The sequence below is a fragment of the Elaeis guineensis genome, chromosome 12, assembly GCF_000442705.2.
Source record: "Elaeis guineensis isolate ETL-2024a chromosome 12, EG11, whole genome shotgun sequence".
Classification (NCBI taxonomy): domain Eukaryota; kingdom Viridiplantae; phylum Streptophyta; class Magnoliopsida; order Arecales; family Arecaceae; genus Elaeis; species Elaeis guineensis.
In genome coordinates, this window is record NC_026004.2 from 6,875,446 (window position 1) to 6,893,978 (window position 18,533).

An 18,533-nucleotide genomic window follows, 5' to 3' on the forward strand; every position below is an offset into this window, starting at 1 on the left:
AATTTCAATAATAATTCATAAAATCTTGCATAATTAAAATTTAAATTTCTTCAATCCTCTGATCAGGTATCAACGGTACTCTATTTATACATCCGCTCACTCATAAGTCCATAGCATAGCCAACCATGGACATCTTGTAACTCTGAGAAGAAAAAGAAAATGAAGGGGTGTGAGCTTTACAGCCCAATAAGAATTTTCATATCACACCAATATAATAATATAATCTGAAAATAAAGATAAACAACAACACATAAAAGCCGATGTTCATTGTCCAGAATACTGCAAACATTTATAGATTATCTATTTTATCAAAAGAGATGCATCATCATATGTTAAATAAGTGAAATAATTTTATTCAACGATTGTTTCATATCTTATCTTTCCATTTTCTTCTATTATCACATCATCTTTAATCCTTTTCTTTTTCGCTTTAGCTTTAGCTTTGGCTTTGGCTTTGGCTTTGGACTACCAGGATCATGCGACGATCTTTTATTCGGATCGATTTCTGTGATCTTTCTCGGATCGAAATATTCATGATCTTTCTCGGATCAAAGTGGCCATGATCTTTCTCGGATCAAATCATTCATGATCTTTCTCGGATCAGATTCTTCATGATCTTTCTCGGATCATATTCTTCCACACATAAGCCTGTGGGGGCTGTCCCAGGCATAAGCTCCTGGCAAGCTATTCCACATGACAAGGTCAGTCCAAACCATAATTCTCTTTCTTTTCATATTCATGAAATTATGATATTTAACTTCATTAATCAATCCATCTTTTGCAGTGAAATAAATATGTCATACACATAATCATGCCATCACTCGCTGATACATATGTATTGATATAGCATGCTCATGCTCAAAATCACATAAATAAATAACAATATCTCAGATATAATAAATTCATCGATCTCAAATACAATGATGCAAAATCAATGAGATAAAACCAACGGTAAAATAACATATATAATGATGATCATGTACAGGAATTCTTATCTTTACCGGTAACTGATCCAAGCACAAAAATCAATGTTCTTCTTTGATTTATGAATTTTTTTAACAAAATATTTCACTCGATATCATGTGCAGACAATCGTATCTCTTCATAACCCTGATCAAATATAAAAATCACATATAGAGAAATTACCGATAATCGATCTTAATAACACAGATCGAGGACCTCTCTTAGGATTAATCAAAATTAGGATTTATCTAAGTATCTAGATCCTCCACTGATCCATAAGACTTCTAGAGAGAGAAAATTCATGAAGAGAGAGAAAATTTTAGAGAGAGAAAGTAGAGAGAGAAAGTGGAGAGAGAAACTTTCGTATCCTTCCGATGAGGCAACACGGTCAAGATCATCAGAGGTCCTATCAGGGTGACTTAACATAAATCAAGTGTTACAAATTTCGAATAGGATCAAACTGGGATCAGATCTATCGCACGAATTTCGGAGCAATCTCAAATCATCTTATTTTCATCTTCAAATTTATTCTAGGGTTCATGATGCAATCAGAGAAGAAGAAAAGATCCTAGAGAGACAAAATCCGTAAAGAGAGAGAAAAGTCTAGCGAGAGAATCTAGAGAGAGAAAATATAGAGAGAGAAGGTAGAGAGAGGAGAGAGAGAAAATTTTTCTCTCTTCTTCTTCTTTTTATTTTATTTTTATTTTTCTATTTCTCTTTTTCTTTTCTTTTTTTTTTCCTTTTCTTTTTCTTTTTCCTTTTCTTTTCCTTTCTTCTTCTTCTTCTTTTCTTCTTCTTCCTTCTTCTTTTCTTCCCGCGGCCTCCCTTGGTTGAAACAGGGGAAGACCGTGAGGTCCCCCCCTTGGTGGCTCAAGCTCCGGCGGCTTGGCCGGAGATCCGGCAACGACGGCCGACCGTCCGAAGCCGGTCGACGATGGGGTTTGGCCGGCGACTCTCTCTCTTTTTTTTTTCTCCAAAAAATAGGGTATCTTCTTTGGAATTTATTTCCAGCAAAATCGATGGCCGACGGTGAGGTCTTGGGCTAGGGGAGAAAGGGAAGAGGGAGAGGAAGAAGGGGAGGGGCTTACCTTGCTCCGGCGGTTGAGAAGAGCTCCGGCGAATCCCTTTTCTTCCTGTTCAAACAACTCGCAGCAAAAATCTTGGAAAAATCCCTCTAAACTCTTAATAATCTCTCAAAATCCCGTGATAAAGACCTAAAGGGAGGGGAAAGGGGGTTTTATAAAGGAGAAATCCGTTTTTTACTTGGATTCCCCCCTCCTTTTCACGGTGGGAAGAAGACTCTCAACGGGAGTCTTCTTCCTCCCGATATCTTTTGTTTTCTCCTTTTTTTTTTGTATATATATATGGGTTATTATTATTATTATTATTATTATTATCATCATCATCATCATCATCATCATCATCATCACAAAATAAAAGGTGTATATAAGACATCTTAAGTTTAAGTAGTTTTTGCAGAATCTATGAAAATATCGCAAAATTTTTGAGTACCCAAGAGAGATTTGTCTCTAATCCAATTTTAGCTCGACCAATAATTGAAGTTTAGACAATGGATTTACCTGCAGGGAAAAAAGTGCTTGATCTGCCACACATATCCCGTATAATTTGAAAGTCATCCGAGAATGCAAGCGACGCATCCCATACCTTACCCCATGCAAAATTCATGTCGCTATCACGGTCCTAAGCATGCGCAAAAGAGGATATTAGGCAAAGCTTCATAAATCATGATTGTGAAATATTTTCAGTGACAAGGTTCATTGTTCCCCTTAGAGCATTACAAGATTTGGTACTAAATTTTGGAGAAAGGTTATTGCAATTGATGATGAGCATAGTTACAAGTTCTACATTGTCCTCTGATGCGCATAGGGAAAAACATATCAAATTTGAAAAAACATAAATTTTTGTTTGGAAAGAATTTAGAGAACATTAACATACATTTGGTCAAAAAGTCGAGAAAAAGTATGAGTAAAAAAAATGAAATCATATAAATTGGATCTTCCAATTATACTAAATAAAAACTTCAATTTATATGATATAATCCATATTGTGATAATTTTTCCATCAGATATCAGTCAAAGTAAAAATAATTTTCTTGTAAAAGTTTGTTAAGCCATGAAATAACTCTACCTAACAATCCTTTATTTTGTCTATAGGAAATCATGGATATCCTAGTTTATTTTTTAAGCATTATCATGAATTATATATTAAGTATTATGAGAGGATAGGATCTTTAATTTCACATCGGTTGTGAGTCAAAAGAGACTTTAACTTATATAGGATCGAGACTTTCTCTCTTCCTAATGAGGTATCTTTTAAAAGAGCAAAACCGTACGGGAGTGTACGAAAGAATATATGCGAAGCAGCTCCAAAACGGATAATATTTCACGCGAGTGAGCATAGAGAATCGGTCCATTTTATTCATTCGAGCCACGAGCCCTTAATCGTAATATTAAATTATGATAAAAATATTTTCATTACATGAATTTAGAGATTTTTTATTTGCTCAAAGATATATATATATATATATATATATATATATATATATATATATATATATATATATATCACAATTTCTTTTCCTCACTTCATCAACAGCTAGACATATTTAATCAGAAAGTGTTACCATGTAACATTATCATTTTTATGCAAACTTTTGCAACAAAGATGGTTTCATTTTTTAAATCAAACAGCACAAACAAAAACTTTTGGTTGAAGTCCTTGATGACTTCATCGTGACTTGATTAATTTAAATTTATTCTTAGTTTTTTAACAGGAGTAGTCCAAAAATATTTAAACCCATATTACACTAATTTGACTAAGTGAAAAAAAAAAAGAAAGAAAGAAAGGAAAACAAAACTGACAACCAAAATGTAATCACTGACCTATTTATTCTATTTCTTTCAACTTTATAAGATTTTGACAATACCTATATTTTTTTTTTCCTTTAAATGCTATTACCACTATTTAGCTAAAAAAATTGCAAATCTATCGTAAGCATCAATGTGCTCAAATGTTATTGATTAATAGCATCTTGCCTTTTTTGGTCTCTTCTAACATATCTCCGATTATGCAAATTTCTATTTATATTTTTGGCCTTTTGGACACCGTTCAACTTGTCAGCCCGCATAATTAATTGCTGCGTTAAGGCAGTTGTTTGGCAATAGCTTTTGTCGGTTTGCACGATTGAGATCAGAAAGAAACGCCTACATCACGAGATAGGGATTAGAATTATTAATAACTCGAACAAAACAGCGAAAGAAAACGTATTGCCATGCATGCTAAGAAATTTATGGGTGAAATTATGCGTGAAACGGGGAATGATTATGATTCGGATGTAGAAATTGGATACATGTTATTGAAAAAAAAAAAAAATGAGGAAAATATTCTGAAGCTATTGAAAACTCATATATAGTTTTTCTGAGCATTTCTTGTTTTGATCCAGATTAAATGATTTGTTTCTAAAAGTTGAGAAAATTAGATCAACCATATATTTCGAGATCATTTTTGACAGATATGCCACCGCGACTTAGATATACCGCTTGTTGCACCCATCTCTTTTTCTTTTTGTTTTTTTTTTTGATAAACTATAGGAGCAAAGCTTGCATTACTAGAAGAATACAGAAATGTAAATTACGGATAGAATCAACCGAGACACAATCAGAAGGAGAAACAGACAGCACTGAGAAGTTTAAAATCGAACATACAGCGAGAATGGATATAAATAAACAGAGAAAGAGACTCAGAAATCAACAAAGCTGATTTCTACCCCAAAATAAAGCATAGTTGTTGCACCCATCTCTTTTGTCGCATCGGCTTGGACAGGTTTGGCTTTCCAACTCCACTGACGGCATTTCACTGCATTTCTTTCAAAGGAACACCCATCCCTCCCCCCACCAACTTCACAACAAAAAGAAAGAAAGAAAACTTCATCAATTATTATGTATTGTAAGCATGTTTTCTGATATATGTTTTTCAAATATTTTGATGAGAAAACGATCAAATATTGATTAAGACTTGTTGCAAATGACTTAACAAGTTAGATGATAGAGCCAAAAGCACCCAAGGGAGAAAAAGAGAATAAAAAGTAGTAGAAGATATATACATAGAGAGAGAGAGAGAGAGAGAGAGACCTGGGATGCTGGGGGCTATCATTGCAGTAAGAGATGGACATGAAGCTGCCATTAGAGACTTTGTAGCAGGTGGCGTCGGGGAACATGGCGTTGAAGTGCGAGCTGTTCTGCCTCCAATCGATCGAAGGGAACAGGCCGCAGAGGGCATATGTCCAGCTCCACCGGCGGCTTCGCCACTGATCTCTCGAACACCGCTAGCATCCTTCCTCCGATGGCTCCAACGATGAGCACAGCAAAGACTGGCTATCCATTCGATCTTCTTCACGTACGCAACCAAACAATACTCATTGTACAACGTTTACGTACCGCCTATCAGCATCCTAAGAGATTAACGGAAGAGAAACGGAGCTACCGACGGTTCCCTTACGGCCCCAAGCTCTACATGGGCACGCACATAGCGACTCATCTTGTAACGAGAGCTTGGTATCGATCTTGCTCCCAAAAAAAAAATTAAAATGAGCTGTAAATCTCTCTGATTAGGAATGTAATCATCTAAGTAGAGAAAAATATATTTGTATAATTTTTAAATTGAATCCCTCTGGCTAGAAATGCAATCGTCTAATTAGAGAGAAATATATTTGTATAATTCCTAAATTGAATCCCTCTGATTAGGAATGCAATCGTCTAATTAGAGGAAAATATATTTGTATAATTTCTAAATTGAACCCATGAAAATTAATAAAAAGGATCCTTTTGGTCCTAGAGAAGTATTCCTTCTTCCTCTGAATCCTCATCTTCACCTTCTCTTCTATTTGTTCTGTTTTTCAAAAAAAAAAAAAAAAAAAAAGAAAGAGAGAAAAAAATTTTTGGTACCGTTCGTGTTCCCTTTTTGTCCTGAAGTTTGTTACTACTTACCCATGTATCGTGTTTTGTCCACATTAAATGTGGGAGAAAAGTTAGCATAACTGAAGGACATAACCGAATACATTTATTAATTTAACCGAGCATACCACCCCTTACTAGATGGTATTCACAGTCCATCCTGATCAATAAGGACATTACTGAAGACAAACTATTTATTACGCTTAGAACACTAGCAAGTCCTCGCTCATAATTAGGATAACATCAACCATACATCTCATGGTTCTTGGGTTCCACAAATATGCCTTTGATGGCGAAAGGCTGCGACTACGATAAAACACAGCTTGAGGTCAAGGATGTACAGGAAGAATTGAAAATAAGAGGTGTTCATTCTTTTTGTCTCTCTCTTTTGTACAAGAATTCAGTTTTGGATTCACAAACAAGTGTGTTGAGAAATGACAAGGGAAGGAGCCTCAGGGCACAGAATTATCAAAAGATTCTTGTAACTGTCATTTCTTTTGAAATCATGTTATATGCAGAGCTGAGCATTAAAGTTTAACAGAGATGGGTTACAATCCTAACCAGCATACGAACACTTACATGTGTATTCTATTCATCCCCTCCATACTGGCATAGAAACTGACCGTGAAATCCCATTTCCTCTAAGTTGTGACTGAGCTGGAGACGAAGGTACAGACAATGAGGACTGGAGAAGAGGTGCTTCAGCACCACTATGGTTAGAATGTCCATTACCAATGGTAGAGTGGTTGCTATCAGTGACAGTAGCAGTAGTGGTAGATGTTGGTTGCAACTCAATAGTTATGTAAGAGTTAACAGAGGGATCCATAAGCAGCTCCTCATCTTCTTCAATAGAACACACTGTACTTGTTTCTGTATGAATTGTTGAATCATCCATGCCACGCCGGTGCTTCCTCCTCTTCCTCGCTTCCTTTCCCCATCCATGGATAGTCTCCCTGATTCTTTGTGGAATAAGTGCAGCTTTATAGTTTGAACCCATCTGGCGAAATGAAACTAATCAGTAAAAAGAACCTGACCACATGGAAAATTCCAACAATTCTATCATCAAGCCGATGGGCAAGTACAAAGAGTAAAAAGGAGTAGAAACTCAATTGCCGTGCATTGAAATGAACATCTGGAAGATTCCACAAGTATCTCTAGTTGAAATTTCAGCAAAGTAATGGCAGTAAAGAAATGAATATATACGATGATTATCCCATAATATACACCTATCTTGTTCATGATCTATAATAGTCAACCTTCCATGCATGTATATATAGAATTGGTTATTAGAATTGGATGGATAAAGCAGATTGACAGGGCATAAAGCTTTATACATGTATATATTTATCAGGACTTGCTTATTTTAGAGGCAGTTCTTTTTAGAGTCAGTATAGGCAGTTTACCACCTACAATTAACGGGAACAAGTGCCAGATCTGTAATTTAATATTAGTACCTTTTTGCCATTTTATGCAAAGCCAAGCTGGATACCCTCAACTGTTCCAATATTTTCTCATGGCATTCTCATCATACCATGATTACTATGATTGTCCAAAACAACCCAGCATTTTGCTTTGCAAGTTACACTTCATTCATTACCAAAATGCTCTAGTTGGAAATTTTAAATTTTTGTGCATATATTGATTCAGCCACCAGCATTCTCATAAAAATTCGTTTCATAGCTAAAGCAGTTAATGACCAGAACTGAAAACTTAACAAGCACTTTATGATTTAATACCTGAGTGACCAATGCATAGAGAGGCAATGTACTATAACTGCAGAGGAACTGCCCAGCGAACCTGAACAGAAGCAGAGTCTTAGCCAGTGAAAAAAATCAATCATCCGAGAGCTTTCTATTAATTGTTGAAGATTTCACATCAAACCCATTTCAACTGTTATAAAATATTAATGTTACTGCTTTAGCGTACCCCAAGATAAGGCGAGCATATACCAGAAAATGATTCCTGATGAAGCAGGAATTATATCCAAATTGCCACTGTCCATAAATAAGATGACACAATCAGTTTCATGCAGATGTAAGCTCAAATGTAGCCAGTGTGCAAAGTCGTGTTTGTTATCTGTCCCAACAAGAGTTCCACAACCAGCTATCTATATGGAGTAATCAATGATATATAACATACTCCAAGTGGAAGCATCTGGTATGTTGGAAGGAAAAAAGTGAAGAGAGGCCAAGAAATGTACCCAAAACCAGAAGAACGAAGCCAACTCAAATGCATTCTGCAGACATGAACAATTCAAAAACAATATTTTCTAAGTAAAGCCATCTAGATCAGATTTGCATGTCAAAAGACTGGAAGAAGAAAAACTAACCTGGAAAAGAATGAAATGGATTAGAGACAATAAGAGTTCTGGCTTTTTAAACCAGAAAAGATCATCTCGAGGCTTTAATCTAGGCCCAAATCCACTCAAGCCAGCATTCTCCAATACCAGGGTTGCAATGACATGCTGCAACTTTGCACCAACCAGAAGCACGAGCTGCATAAGCAGGCAAGTAAATATCAGAATCATGCATTAAATCTGAAATATTTCTTAATCAATAGATAGATAACCCTGCAATCCGGTACTCACAGTGACAGGAATGATGGCTATCCAGAAATAAAGATTAGCACCTGCAATGTGAGTGGTTTTTGTCACAATAAACAACTGCGAAATTAAGGTGAGTGCCAAATTGAAATTGAGATATCCAAAGTGAAAGAAATGAAAAGAAAAAAAATGTTTTTCTTTATATTTGGAGATTATGAACCTTGTGGCACCACAGAAGGAGAAAAATTTGAGAAAATGTGTCTTAAGCAGAACACAACTAACCCTTTACATTGAATAACATGAAAGCAACAACGAAACCCCAAAGTGGTGCACTGCAAGAGCAAGGAACAAACAGAATTATTAATTGACACATGGCAGTTTATGAAGGAAGCTGATAATTCAACACAATACTGAAACAACATATTTGACTTTATTCACATGATTCAAAGTTTTGTTAGAGATGATCAATAAGAAATATGCTGAATTTTTTATTTAAAAAAAAAAGCCAGGAAAGAATATGGGAAAAACTTAATGGATCCAGCTCCAAAAATCATGCATCAAAAACTGAGAAATATGTCCAAAATTTTAGTGATTCAAGTCCAAAGTCAACTGAATCAACTGTTAATCAGGATGTGAAATGTAATAATTTATCTTTTCTTTTTATGAAACTATAAACTGGCTGGCAGAATATTTAGATTATTCCCAGTTCAATGATGTAAAAGTTAGTATTCCCAACAATACCTCAAACACAAAACGGCTAACTGAAAATTTACAATTTATTCATGGAAGAAAGATGAAGAATACCCAATATCCAGGTTGGCTGTGGCTCTAATGGAAATGTTGGATGATTTTCAGAGGTAAACATGAAAAATTAAAGAAACTACAGATCCAATAGTCTGCATTTTTGTTTTATTTGAACATCAACAGATGTACAAGAAAAGGTACTCCAACCAAATTTGTGCCAAATTGTAATATCTCAACAATTTACAACTTACCTCACACCAACAATCCTCTTAAACTCTTCTTCCATGGAGCGTATCATGTAGCTATGAAAATCATATCTTGGTGTAAGATGGTGGTTCTGCCATAAATAAATAAGGTGTATATTCAATATAGAAGATTAGACTTCAATAAGCCCAGCTCATCTTTATCAGAAATGATAAAAGCTTCCATTTTCAGGATATGTGATATAAAGCTCTCTAGGCCAAGTAACCAGGAGACATGCCAAAGCAATATAGAATCTTGAAGCTTTTCTTCTCTTTTCCTATATCTTCTTTGGCTTACCATGGATATAGTTCAGTAAATGAATAGCGGAGAGATAGTCTATTACCTTAGACCAAACAGTAAATATTTAAAAGGAATTACATGACCAAAAGTAACACCAAATATTTCTGAATAAGTACATATTACCAAATGATATGCTTAAGTAGATAGAAGCAGATAATATAATTTCACGGAACAAAACTAAGAAACATATAAGATATGCTTGAGTCCTATTCCAGGATTGGTGCAATCTCAATCTCATGGAAAATAATTAAGGGAACAGTGGAGACCAGTTTGCCTCAGAAATTTCTCTTTATCGTGACAATAAAAAGAGCATGAGCATCGACAAAGTATTGAAAATCTGATATGCAAAACTAACTTCCTAAGGAGATGACATACCAATATAAAACTGCCACCAAGCATCTTCACTAGTAAGAAGATGACATACCAATATAAAACCCCTGCGGAGGGTAAGGTAGTCTGCTCGTACAACAGATCGTCCAAACTGACGGAAAAAACAGGTCTGCACAGAAAACATGATAAATCAAACTCTCATTACCACTGTTGTTTGCAAACAGTAAATTTGAAAGAAAAACAATTTAAGCAACATTATGTGCCTAATATTTCCAAAAGTGATTATTTTCTTCTGATTGCTCTCTCTACAATATTACAGGACATTGTTCTATGGCTTCCAAATCATCTAAGACTTTAGACTACTGTCACGAACATAACTAAACCTACCATCCAAACAACAAAGTTGTTTCTGATCCAAGCACTTGACGAATGAAACTTTACAAATGTTGACTGCCTTCTCATTGTCAATGTTCTGGTGATTTCTGTCAATACATAAACAAGAAGATAAAGATGATTGAAGAAATCAGAGGACAACAAAAATTACTGCCAATGACCCTCCAAATTGTTTTTGTCTTTCAGATGGAAGAAACAGAATTTTCCTAGTACTCCCAGGACATCAACTAGCAAAAAGCTCAAACAATGCCTTGAATACATGAAAAAGTCATTGAATTAGAAAATCCAGGTAATCACCATTTGATAGCAGAAGCATTATGTCGAAGGAGATTTTCAAAAGCAAGTGAAAAAAGTAGCACAATTGGTGGTTGAACCAGAGAACTGGCACAATATTCTGTGAGACAACCTTCCACCAATCATGAGGCAATGAAACAATAACATCCATGCCATGATGCCATCCATATCAAAAGACAATTTCCAAAGCACTCTTATGAGGATGATAACTTCATTTGCAGGCAATTTCCACTAGCCTTCAAGGTAGGTATGGACTCTTGACCAAAAAAAAAAAAAATCAACATGTCATGAAATAAATATGCATTACATGATAATACATTACAATGTGATGCCAGAGCACCACACTTCCATTCTATATGATCCCTACGCTTTGTAGCAATTGCTTCTATAAGATCTGGCCATTTCTTCAAATGAGATAAAGATAGTCATTCTTAGTCCCAACAAATAATGCTTGAAATAAATAATCAACATGAGGACAAACTCCAGAGAACTTTGATGGCTATTGCATCCACAAGAATTTTATCTAGCGAAGGATGGCGATTTGACACAGAAAGGCCCAATTGAGCTTCGGGTGAGCATAGGGAACTACTATTCAACTTTGTGCAATTTTTTGAAGTATTCCAACAAACATGATAATCTTAGATTTAGCAACGTGATGGGAGGTTTTCACAAAGAAATCAAAATTACTTGGGAAAACAAATATGGACTCTTAGGAAATACCACTTGCAACAATATTTTCTGACACATAAGCATGCAATCCAAGTGTTTTGTTTTCTTGACCGGAAACAGACTATGACAGATGAAACACATGTTTGTCAACCTACTTGCTGCAATAAGCAAAAGGCTGAAGAAAAATGCTAACGCTTAATTAATTTTAACTAATTAAACTTTGTTCTATACAATCAGCAACGAACTCATATATACAGTTAATGCTTCATCTGTTCAAAGTGTTTCATATGGTTTAGCAAGATAAGACTACGAAGGAAAATCCTTAACCGAAATGTAACATATGCTGTTCCTTCCTCTTAGTCGGATATTTGTCTAGAATTAAAATCAAAATAAGGCTCACGATAATGCTAACATGCCCGTTGATGTAGATTATTAGTATGTTATGGCTGTGCTTTTGTGCTTGTCACATCAATTCGCCATCTGTCAGTTTTAACTGATTTATTTAAAGTATCATAAATTACATTTTGAATATTATGACTGTCTATCATTTTGTTAGAAGATTTTACCACCAGTATTTTAGACACTGTTAAAAATACTTACCAGAATATGAATCATGTTGTTCTCGATGAGCCTCTTCTTCCCATTTTCTCCATGTATGTATCTGAGAATAACATAGAACGTACCACTTTAGGCCCCTATAAAAGCATTGATCTGAACTTGTAGAAGACCGTTGCAACTATGATATTTTTTTCTCATAAGGAGATACTGAGTGCACTTTGCTGTTGCTCAATAAAATGATGGTAGCATGGTTTCAAATCATAAACTTGACAGGGATCCTACACTTAGTCACACATGTATCCTGGCAAATGATGGAAGCAGCAACTGTTGAGTCTCAAGCAAGAAATAATTGAAAATCAGACAGAAGTATAAATGATAGTACACATGAAATTAGCAAGTTCTTTGTATGTAGTTACATGCCATAGTTTAAACCATCCAAAGCTCAGGGCAAAAGGTTTTAAATCAAAATAGTAGAGAAAGGAAGTAGCAGCACTGGTTGCACCGCTGCAAATTCAGTTGAGAATAACTGTAACTGCATTGCAATGAAGATTTTCACATGGCACGTATCTTGTTCCTTATGAAAGACCAGAATACATTAATAGTGAACCTAAGCTGCCAACCAGTGTTTGCTAATTGACACAAACTGGTGGTTCAAGCTGTACCGAACTGAAGCAACATGAAATCAGGATGGTTTGGCTTATAAAAACCCCATCCCTTCCTTCGGCTACTTCGACTGCTCTTGCTCTCTCTCTCTCTCTCCCCCCCCCTCCCCCTCTCTTCAACACCAACCGATGTCAACCGACGCTGTCACCCTTCATCAATGCCTGGAGGCCCTCGTGAACATCTCCAAGCCCAATCGATGGTTAGGGGTTTGGGGCTTCTGATTACTGCCACTGACAAAGTAAACCCCTCGCTCTCCCCCCTCCCTCCCTCTCTCTTCCTCCCTCTTCTCCCTTCCCCTCTCTCTATAAGCTCTCATTCTCTCTCTCCCCCCTTCTCTCTCCTCCTTCCTCTCCTCCATCGCTCTCAAACAATGTCGAAGACAATGTCATCGCCCTTGATCAATGCCAACACTTGTGCCTCTACCTCAATACACCTCTCTCTCCCCCCTCCCTCTCCTCCCTCTTCCCCCTCTCCCCCTCCCTCTTTCTCCCCTTTGTCTCTCCCCCCTAGTTTCCTCGTTCTAGGGTTAGGGTTTCTCCCTCTCCCCCTCTACTTCTCTCGACCTTTCATCTCTAATACACCTCGGCTCGGAACAATACATATCAGTACTATACCAAACCGATTGTCAGCTGGTATGAGCCTAATACCATTTCGGTAAACCTTGCTGCCAATCTTTCCACTACTACAAGATGCATAGCATGACAGACTGGTGAATGTTGCAAGATTGAAAGAGAAATAAATTGCAGAAAACACCAGCAAGTGACAACTGAAAAAAGAAGGGGCAAAAAAAAAAATTTGTTCAGTGCCCCCAAGTTAAGTTGCTTATGAAGACTAATACACATGTAATTAAACTGTAATATCAAAAATATAAGTTTATTTGCGCAGAATTATGAATGCAGGTGTGGGCATTTTCATCTTTGTCATAAGGTTATGCAAATCCCACTAATCTTCAATAAGAATTTTGCTCATCCACAACCTAGTCTAGAGTCTTCTTTTTTAACATAGATATGTATAAAAATGACCATATTCATGGCATGAATTTGTAAACAAAGCCTCCTGTAATCATAGGATCATCTTTTTTTGATCTAGAGACATAAAAACACTGGCCTGGTTGCCTTATCATATAATCATCTTTCTCAGTGTACATCATTCTCCAGGGGCTCATACCACCAACTACATGACTTATGAAGTTAGAGAACAGGATGAAAGGAAAGTAGAATGCTTGGTTTAGGAAATATAAAAGGAAATGTATGTGGATAAAAAATATATGCAATTAATAGATAAAAAAAACCTTTTGATCATCTGATTTAAAGATGCTACATTTAGACTGCCAAATTTTGTTGAATGTGATAATCAGAGAGGCATCTTAATTGCAAACCTTAACAACAGCCAGCAACATTGTTAAGCAGCTGTAGGATACATGTGTTATGGCCATGACAAATATAAACCGGTGAAGCTGTTCCAGACCCTCGTACGATACAAATGGCTCATGACCCTGCACAGTGGACTTTCTTTTTTTAATTTTTGATATGTAATAAAGATGGCTCAGAATTATGATTAACCAAAATAATTGAAGCTTAGTGCCTGCAGGCTTCTAAATAGAACAATTCAAACCATAACTATGAATGGTGATGTTTTTAATGACATGAGAAAAGTACAAGTTATAGAATTTGATCTGTAACAGATAAGATCTTGATAATATAATGGATTCAATCACATGCCTCCATACATGTCTTCTGATTGACTTCAGACAGTGTCCTCTTAACCGAATGGTGAAGAACAAAGGCCATTAGTCTCTCCTGAAATTCAGGCGGGTCGTTCTCTGCATCTGTGGCATGCTCGACCTCATCTTTTGTGCATGGAGAAAAATTACCATCATAGAACTTTGAGTCGATGCAAATATTTGAAATTGTTCTTGAGGTGGCCGTCAGAAGCAGTGATATAAAGCCCAATAGCATTAGTTCTGCAGCACAGGAGATGAATGTGTCAGACAATAAAGCTTTGTGATAATAAGAAGAGCATGCACTACCTGGCAAATATGTGAGGGGCAGGGAGAATTGCAGCTTTATATATTTGCAATTGTTTTTTGTTGATTAATCGAAGTAAATAAGATTCATTTGTCAGAAAACCTGAAGGATCCTCTGCTGAGTAAAAACTGCATACCTCCTTTCATTTTCTCCAATGCTTCAAAAAGTGGGTTCCTATGAGTTTTCCTCAACCACTATGAAAAAAATGACACACAGTTAGCTTTTCCTTGAACAAATGGAGGAGGCCTGTAGAAAATACTTTTCTAGTCCAAGGCTATGATAGTAATAGGTTGAAAAAGGACCATGATTTCAGTGCATGTTAATTAAAGCATATTGCACCAGTGGTCGGTCTTATAATTCAAATTAGGGGCAAAGAATAAACAAATTGATTGTTACAATAAGATGATTTTTTTCATCATAACTGATATTAGCTAGCATGCCCATGTTGTATTGCAGCGATCATGAGTTCTTCTAAATGAAAGTATCCTTAGACCATAAGGGAAAAAAATCTTGAAATCTAACATACCAAACACAAGACAATCTAATACATCGCTGTAGCATTTCTTACCTCTGACCCACTAAATAATAAATAAACTAAGTAAGCCTAAACAATAACTAATAAATTACAGAATGCGATGATAAGACATTGAGTCTGTAATAGAATGCAACACGAGGTGGATGTATAGCATCATGTAGAAACAGAATAATGTTTGAGTTCCTTGATTTTTTTTTTTTTGTGACTTTTTGTGAGGGAAAAACTTCTATTGGGATAAATGAAAAAAATAGAGTATCCCAAGTTCTGACCTAGCAAAAGAGATTATTAGAAAATGTCTTCAAGGAAAATGTAATTTGCAAAAAAATAACCAAGATGAAGAATCATACCATCATTTACTACATCAGATCCAACAAATCCTGGTTCGTAATTGAAGATAAAAAATTAAAAAAATCTTTGGAAGAAAGATATTTTCACAGATATTGCAACAGGTGAGGGGAAGAACTTCAAACCTAGGGCACAGAAAGACATCTCAGATCTTTGTTCTCAGTTCAGGAAAGCAACATTGAAGAAGGTTATTCCAATAACTCAACTGTAAAGACGAACGAACTATGCTAAAAATCTAGCATTCTTTGGCAATAAAGCGGTGGGATGAACGTTCAATTCCCGCTCCTCAAAAGAAGGCAAAAAAAAATAGAAAGAAGGAAATCTAGCAACCAGATCTTTTTCTGAAAGGAAAGGAGCATTACTTCAATAAAACTACTAACATGCTCATGTTGGCCTTGAAGTTCCAATAACAAAGGCATTTTCTCTGTTCCGACTTCAATAACCAAGGCAAATCACACATAAAATGATAAAACATTAAAATTGCTGAAAAAATCCACTGACCAAGAATCCAGGATAGACAGAGCATCCAATCTAATAAAAATCCAAGAAACAGAATAATTCAAAAGCATGACTAGTGAACCACTTACATTGCTTAGGCGATGAATCGATCTTTCCACAAGCAAAGAAACTGCAATAAAAATTGTCATCACGGCGGCCACCGACCATGTGGGAGTCAGTGCCAGTGATCGCATTTCTTCTGATCGTTCTGCCATTTAGATATCTAATTTCTGCAGGGCTTCTAAGGCATCAAACTGCAGCTCTACAAGACCAAGCAAGACTCAGTATCCGTCTTTCTCCTCTTCCCCTCACTAGCCTCCTACCAAACTAGCTTAAGAAGGCCCTCTACCTTCTAATACCTCAAAAACCTAAAACCGCAGCTAAGAACAAGAAAATTATATATCCAAAATCGCAGCTTTTTTCCATTTTTCCCCCAAAATCACAGCATTATTAAACTCCGCAGCTAAACCCACACCAAAAGTCGCAACTTTGACCTATTTTTATTCCCAGACAATAATCGCAGCTCCCCCCCTCCCCCACCAAAAAAACCCTCCTACGGGAGAACTGCAGGGCCAAGAACAAGACCCAAAAACTCTTCTCCGAGACCGGCATTGCCCAACCGACCCACTTGAGCTTGCAGACAAAAAAAAAGAGATTAAAAAAAAAAACAAAAAGAAATAAGATTCCGGGTTCCACTTCCACCGCAGATCTCTTCTCTGACACGGAGACAGACAGACAGATAGAGAGAGAGAGAGAGAGAGAGGAGTAGGAGAGAGTGCAGGTGTTTTGTCTGGAACTGTTGGATGCCGTCAGCTTCACCACTCACAAGTCAACCTGGGCTTACACCTGTTCTCACTCCCTTGGACAAGGAATCGAGGACAAAAAGAAAGTTACTATAATTTAGTATTTGCCCATCGTGCCGCTAGGATTCACATGGCACTATGTACTAGCTCTTAACATGGGCAGCGTTCCACCTTCCATTAGAAAAAGCCCTGCCGACCCAATGATATCAGGTCACGGCACAAGTCAGATGTTGTTTGAATTTTGTTTGCTGTCTCAAAGTCTTCAGCTATAATTAATTAAATCTTATTGTTAAGTCTAGCTTTGCAAAAATCCAAATTTTCAGTCTGGAGCCAAAGATATGGAGGATATAAATGAAGGTAAATGAATGGCAGGAGATGGGTCTAGACCAACCACTTGCTTTGGACGAAGCAATCCATGGATTATGGATCAATTTGAGCATTTTGTCTTGTCTTGAAATAATTCAGGAAATTATGTCTCATGATTCTTGAAAGTGTTTCGTATCTTCAAGAATTTGCTATTCAAAATCCTTGGTATGACTATGATCAAAGAAATGACTTAAGATGGAGAGTTGGTTAGCCAACATCTAAATCACTTGCATAATTAGTAATGCAATAATAGAGCTCACATACAAATAAACCGCATCACTTAAATGCTCCATGTTGCCTTGGCAAAACCACTCTATTAACTTATAGACTATATGTGTTTGCTAATGCAATTGATGTGGACGCGTTCATATCTCTTTCAAGTGAGATCACAGTCAGCCTTTTCTTTTTTAGGTGGTCTAAGTTGTTCTCCTTTTTATTGTGCTGGTATTGGAAAATTAGCACAACTGACAATAGAAGGCTAGCTGTTATCTAAGATGGGGACTTGAGCCCGGGCCAGTGCGCATGGTTTCAAACGAACCTCCACGTATCTTTGGTTTGGTTGGTGTGGAAAGCCGACTAGAACTCATCCGGCTGGAACGTCGCTATCGTACGTGCTCTCTTCCCAAATCGTGTGGCTCAAAATGGACGTCACATTTCCCATATCGTAATGCATGCAACGGATATGGGACACATTTTATTTGTTTATTTCTGAATGATTTTTTTGGTAAGAATATGAAGCTAATTATAAAGCCCAACAAAAATCACCATTCATATAATTTAGCTTGGACACGTAACTCATCTCAGGTAGACGCCAGCGAGAGAGCGGGCCATGTGAACCCTGAGACTTTCTTGAGATAGCTCCAATTATTTCGGCAAAATGATGACCTCATATTTGATTCTCACATGGGTATATTTGATGGTAGACAATTTTGGTAGGAGCAAAATTGGACAAGATGGAAAGAAAGACTGATATAAATTGCCAGAGTACTTTGGTGGCAATCCTTAAACCGTTTGATCCATTTAACTTGACCCGAGGCCGAATTGGATTATCTATTCAGATTCGGGCATAACTTCAATTATTCAATGCTCAAACTAAAACCTTGTTTAGGGAGAGGAGAGGTGTGGCTGTAAGCGTGTTGCCCATGTAGCAACTCCTTGTCCTTAATTGACATGGTGAATGACTGAAATATATAAGCAGGTCATTGTAGAACTTATGGTTTGTTATGGATCATGTTATGTGACTTATCCTAATTCTTTTTCCTAATCTTTCAGCAATAAAAATCGTGA

General features: G+C 36.6%; 1 protein-coding gene across 1 annotated transcript; it reads right to left on the bottom strand.

Annotated features, from left to right (window-relative positions):
• Positions 1 to 6,285: 6,285 nt before the first annotated feature.
• LOC140852786 (MLO-like protein 14) lies at positions 6,286 to 16,625 on the bottom strand. The gene is made up of 15 exons (XM_073246302.1): positions 16,167 to 16,625; positions 14,836 to 14,893; positions 14,394 to 14,635; positions 14,051 to 14,167; positions 12,052 to 12,112; positions 10,483 to 10,577; positions 10,190 to 10,264; positions 9,474 to 9,559; positions 8,761 to 8,810; positions 8,524 to 8,564; positions 8,266 to 8,430; positions 8,137 to 8,172; positions 7,863 to 7,930; positions 7,673 to 7,733; positions 6,286 to 6,933 (listed from the first exon to the last, which is right to left on the bottom strand). Exons 1-15 carry the CDS (start codon positions 16,290 to 16,292, stop codon positions 6,529 to 6,531), a joined length of 1,686 nt encoding a protein of 561 aa, XP_073102403.1. The 5' UTR covers positions 16,293 to 16,625; the 3' UTR covers positions 6,286 to 6,528.
• Positions 16,626 to 18,533: the final 1,908 nt, after the last annotated feature.

Bases quoted from the DNA above. Each gene is read 5' to 3' on its own strand.
- LOC140852786 (XM_073246302.1), bottom strand. From the start codon at position 16,292: ATGGCAGAACGATCAGAAGAAATGCGATCACTGGCACTGACTCCCACA. The intron at 14,636-14,835 runs GTATGCAGTTTT...CCTGTGCTGCAG, and splicing joins ATTGGAGAAAATGAAAGGAG to AACTAATGCTATTGGGCTTT. The intron at 8,811-9,473 runs GTAAGTTGTAAA...TTGCTCTTGCAG, and splicing joins AAGAGGATTGTTGGTGTGAG to TGCACCACTTTGGGGTTTCG.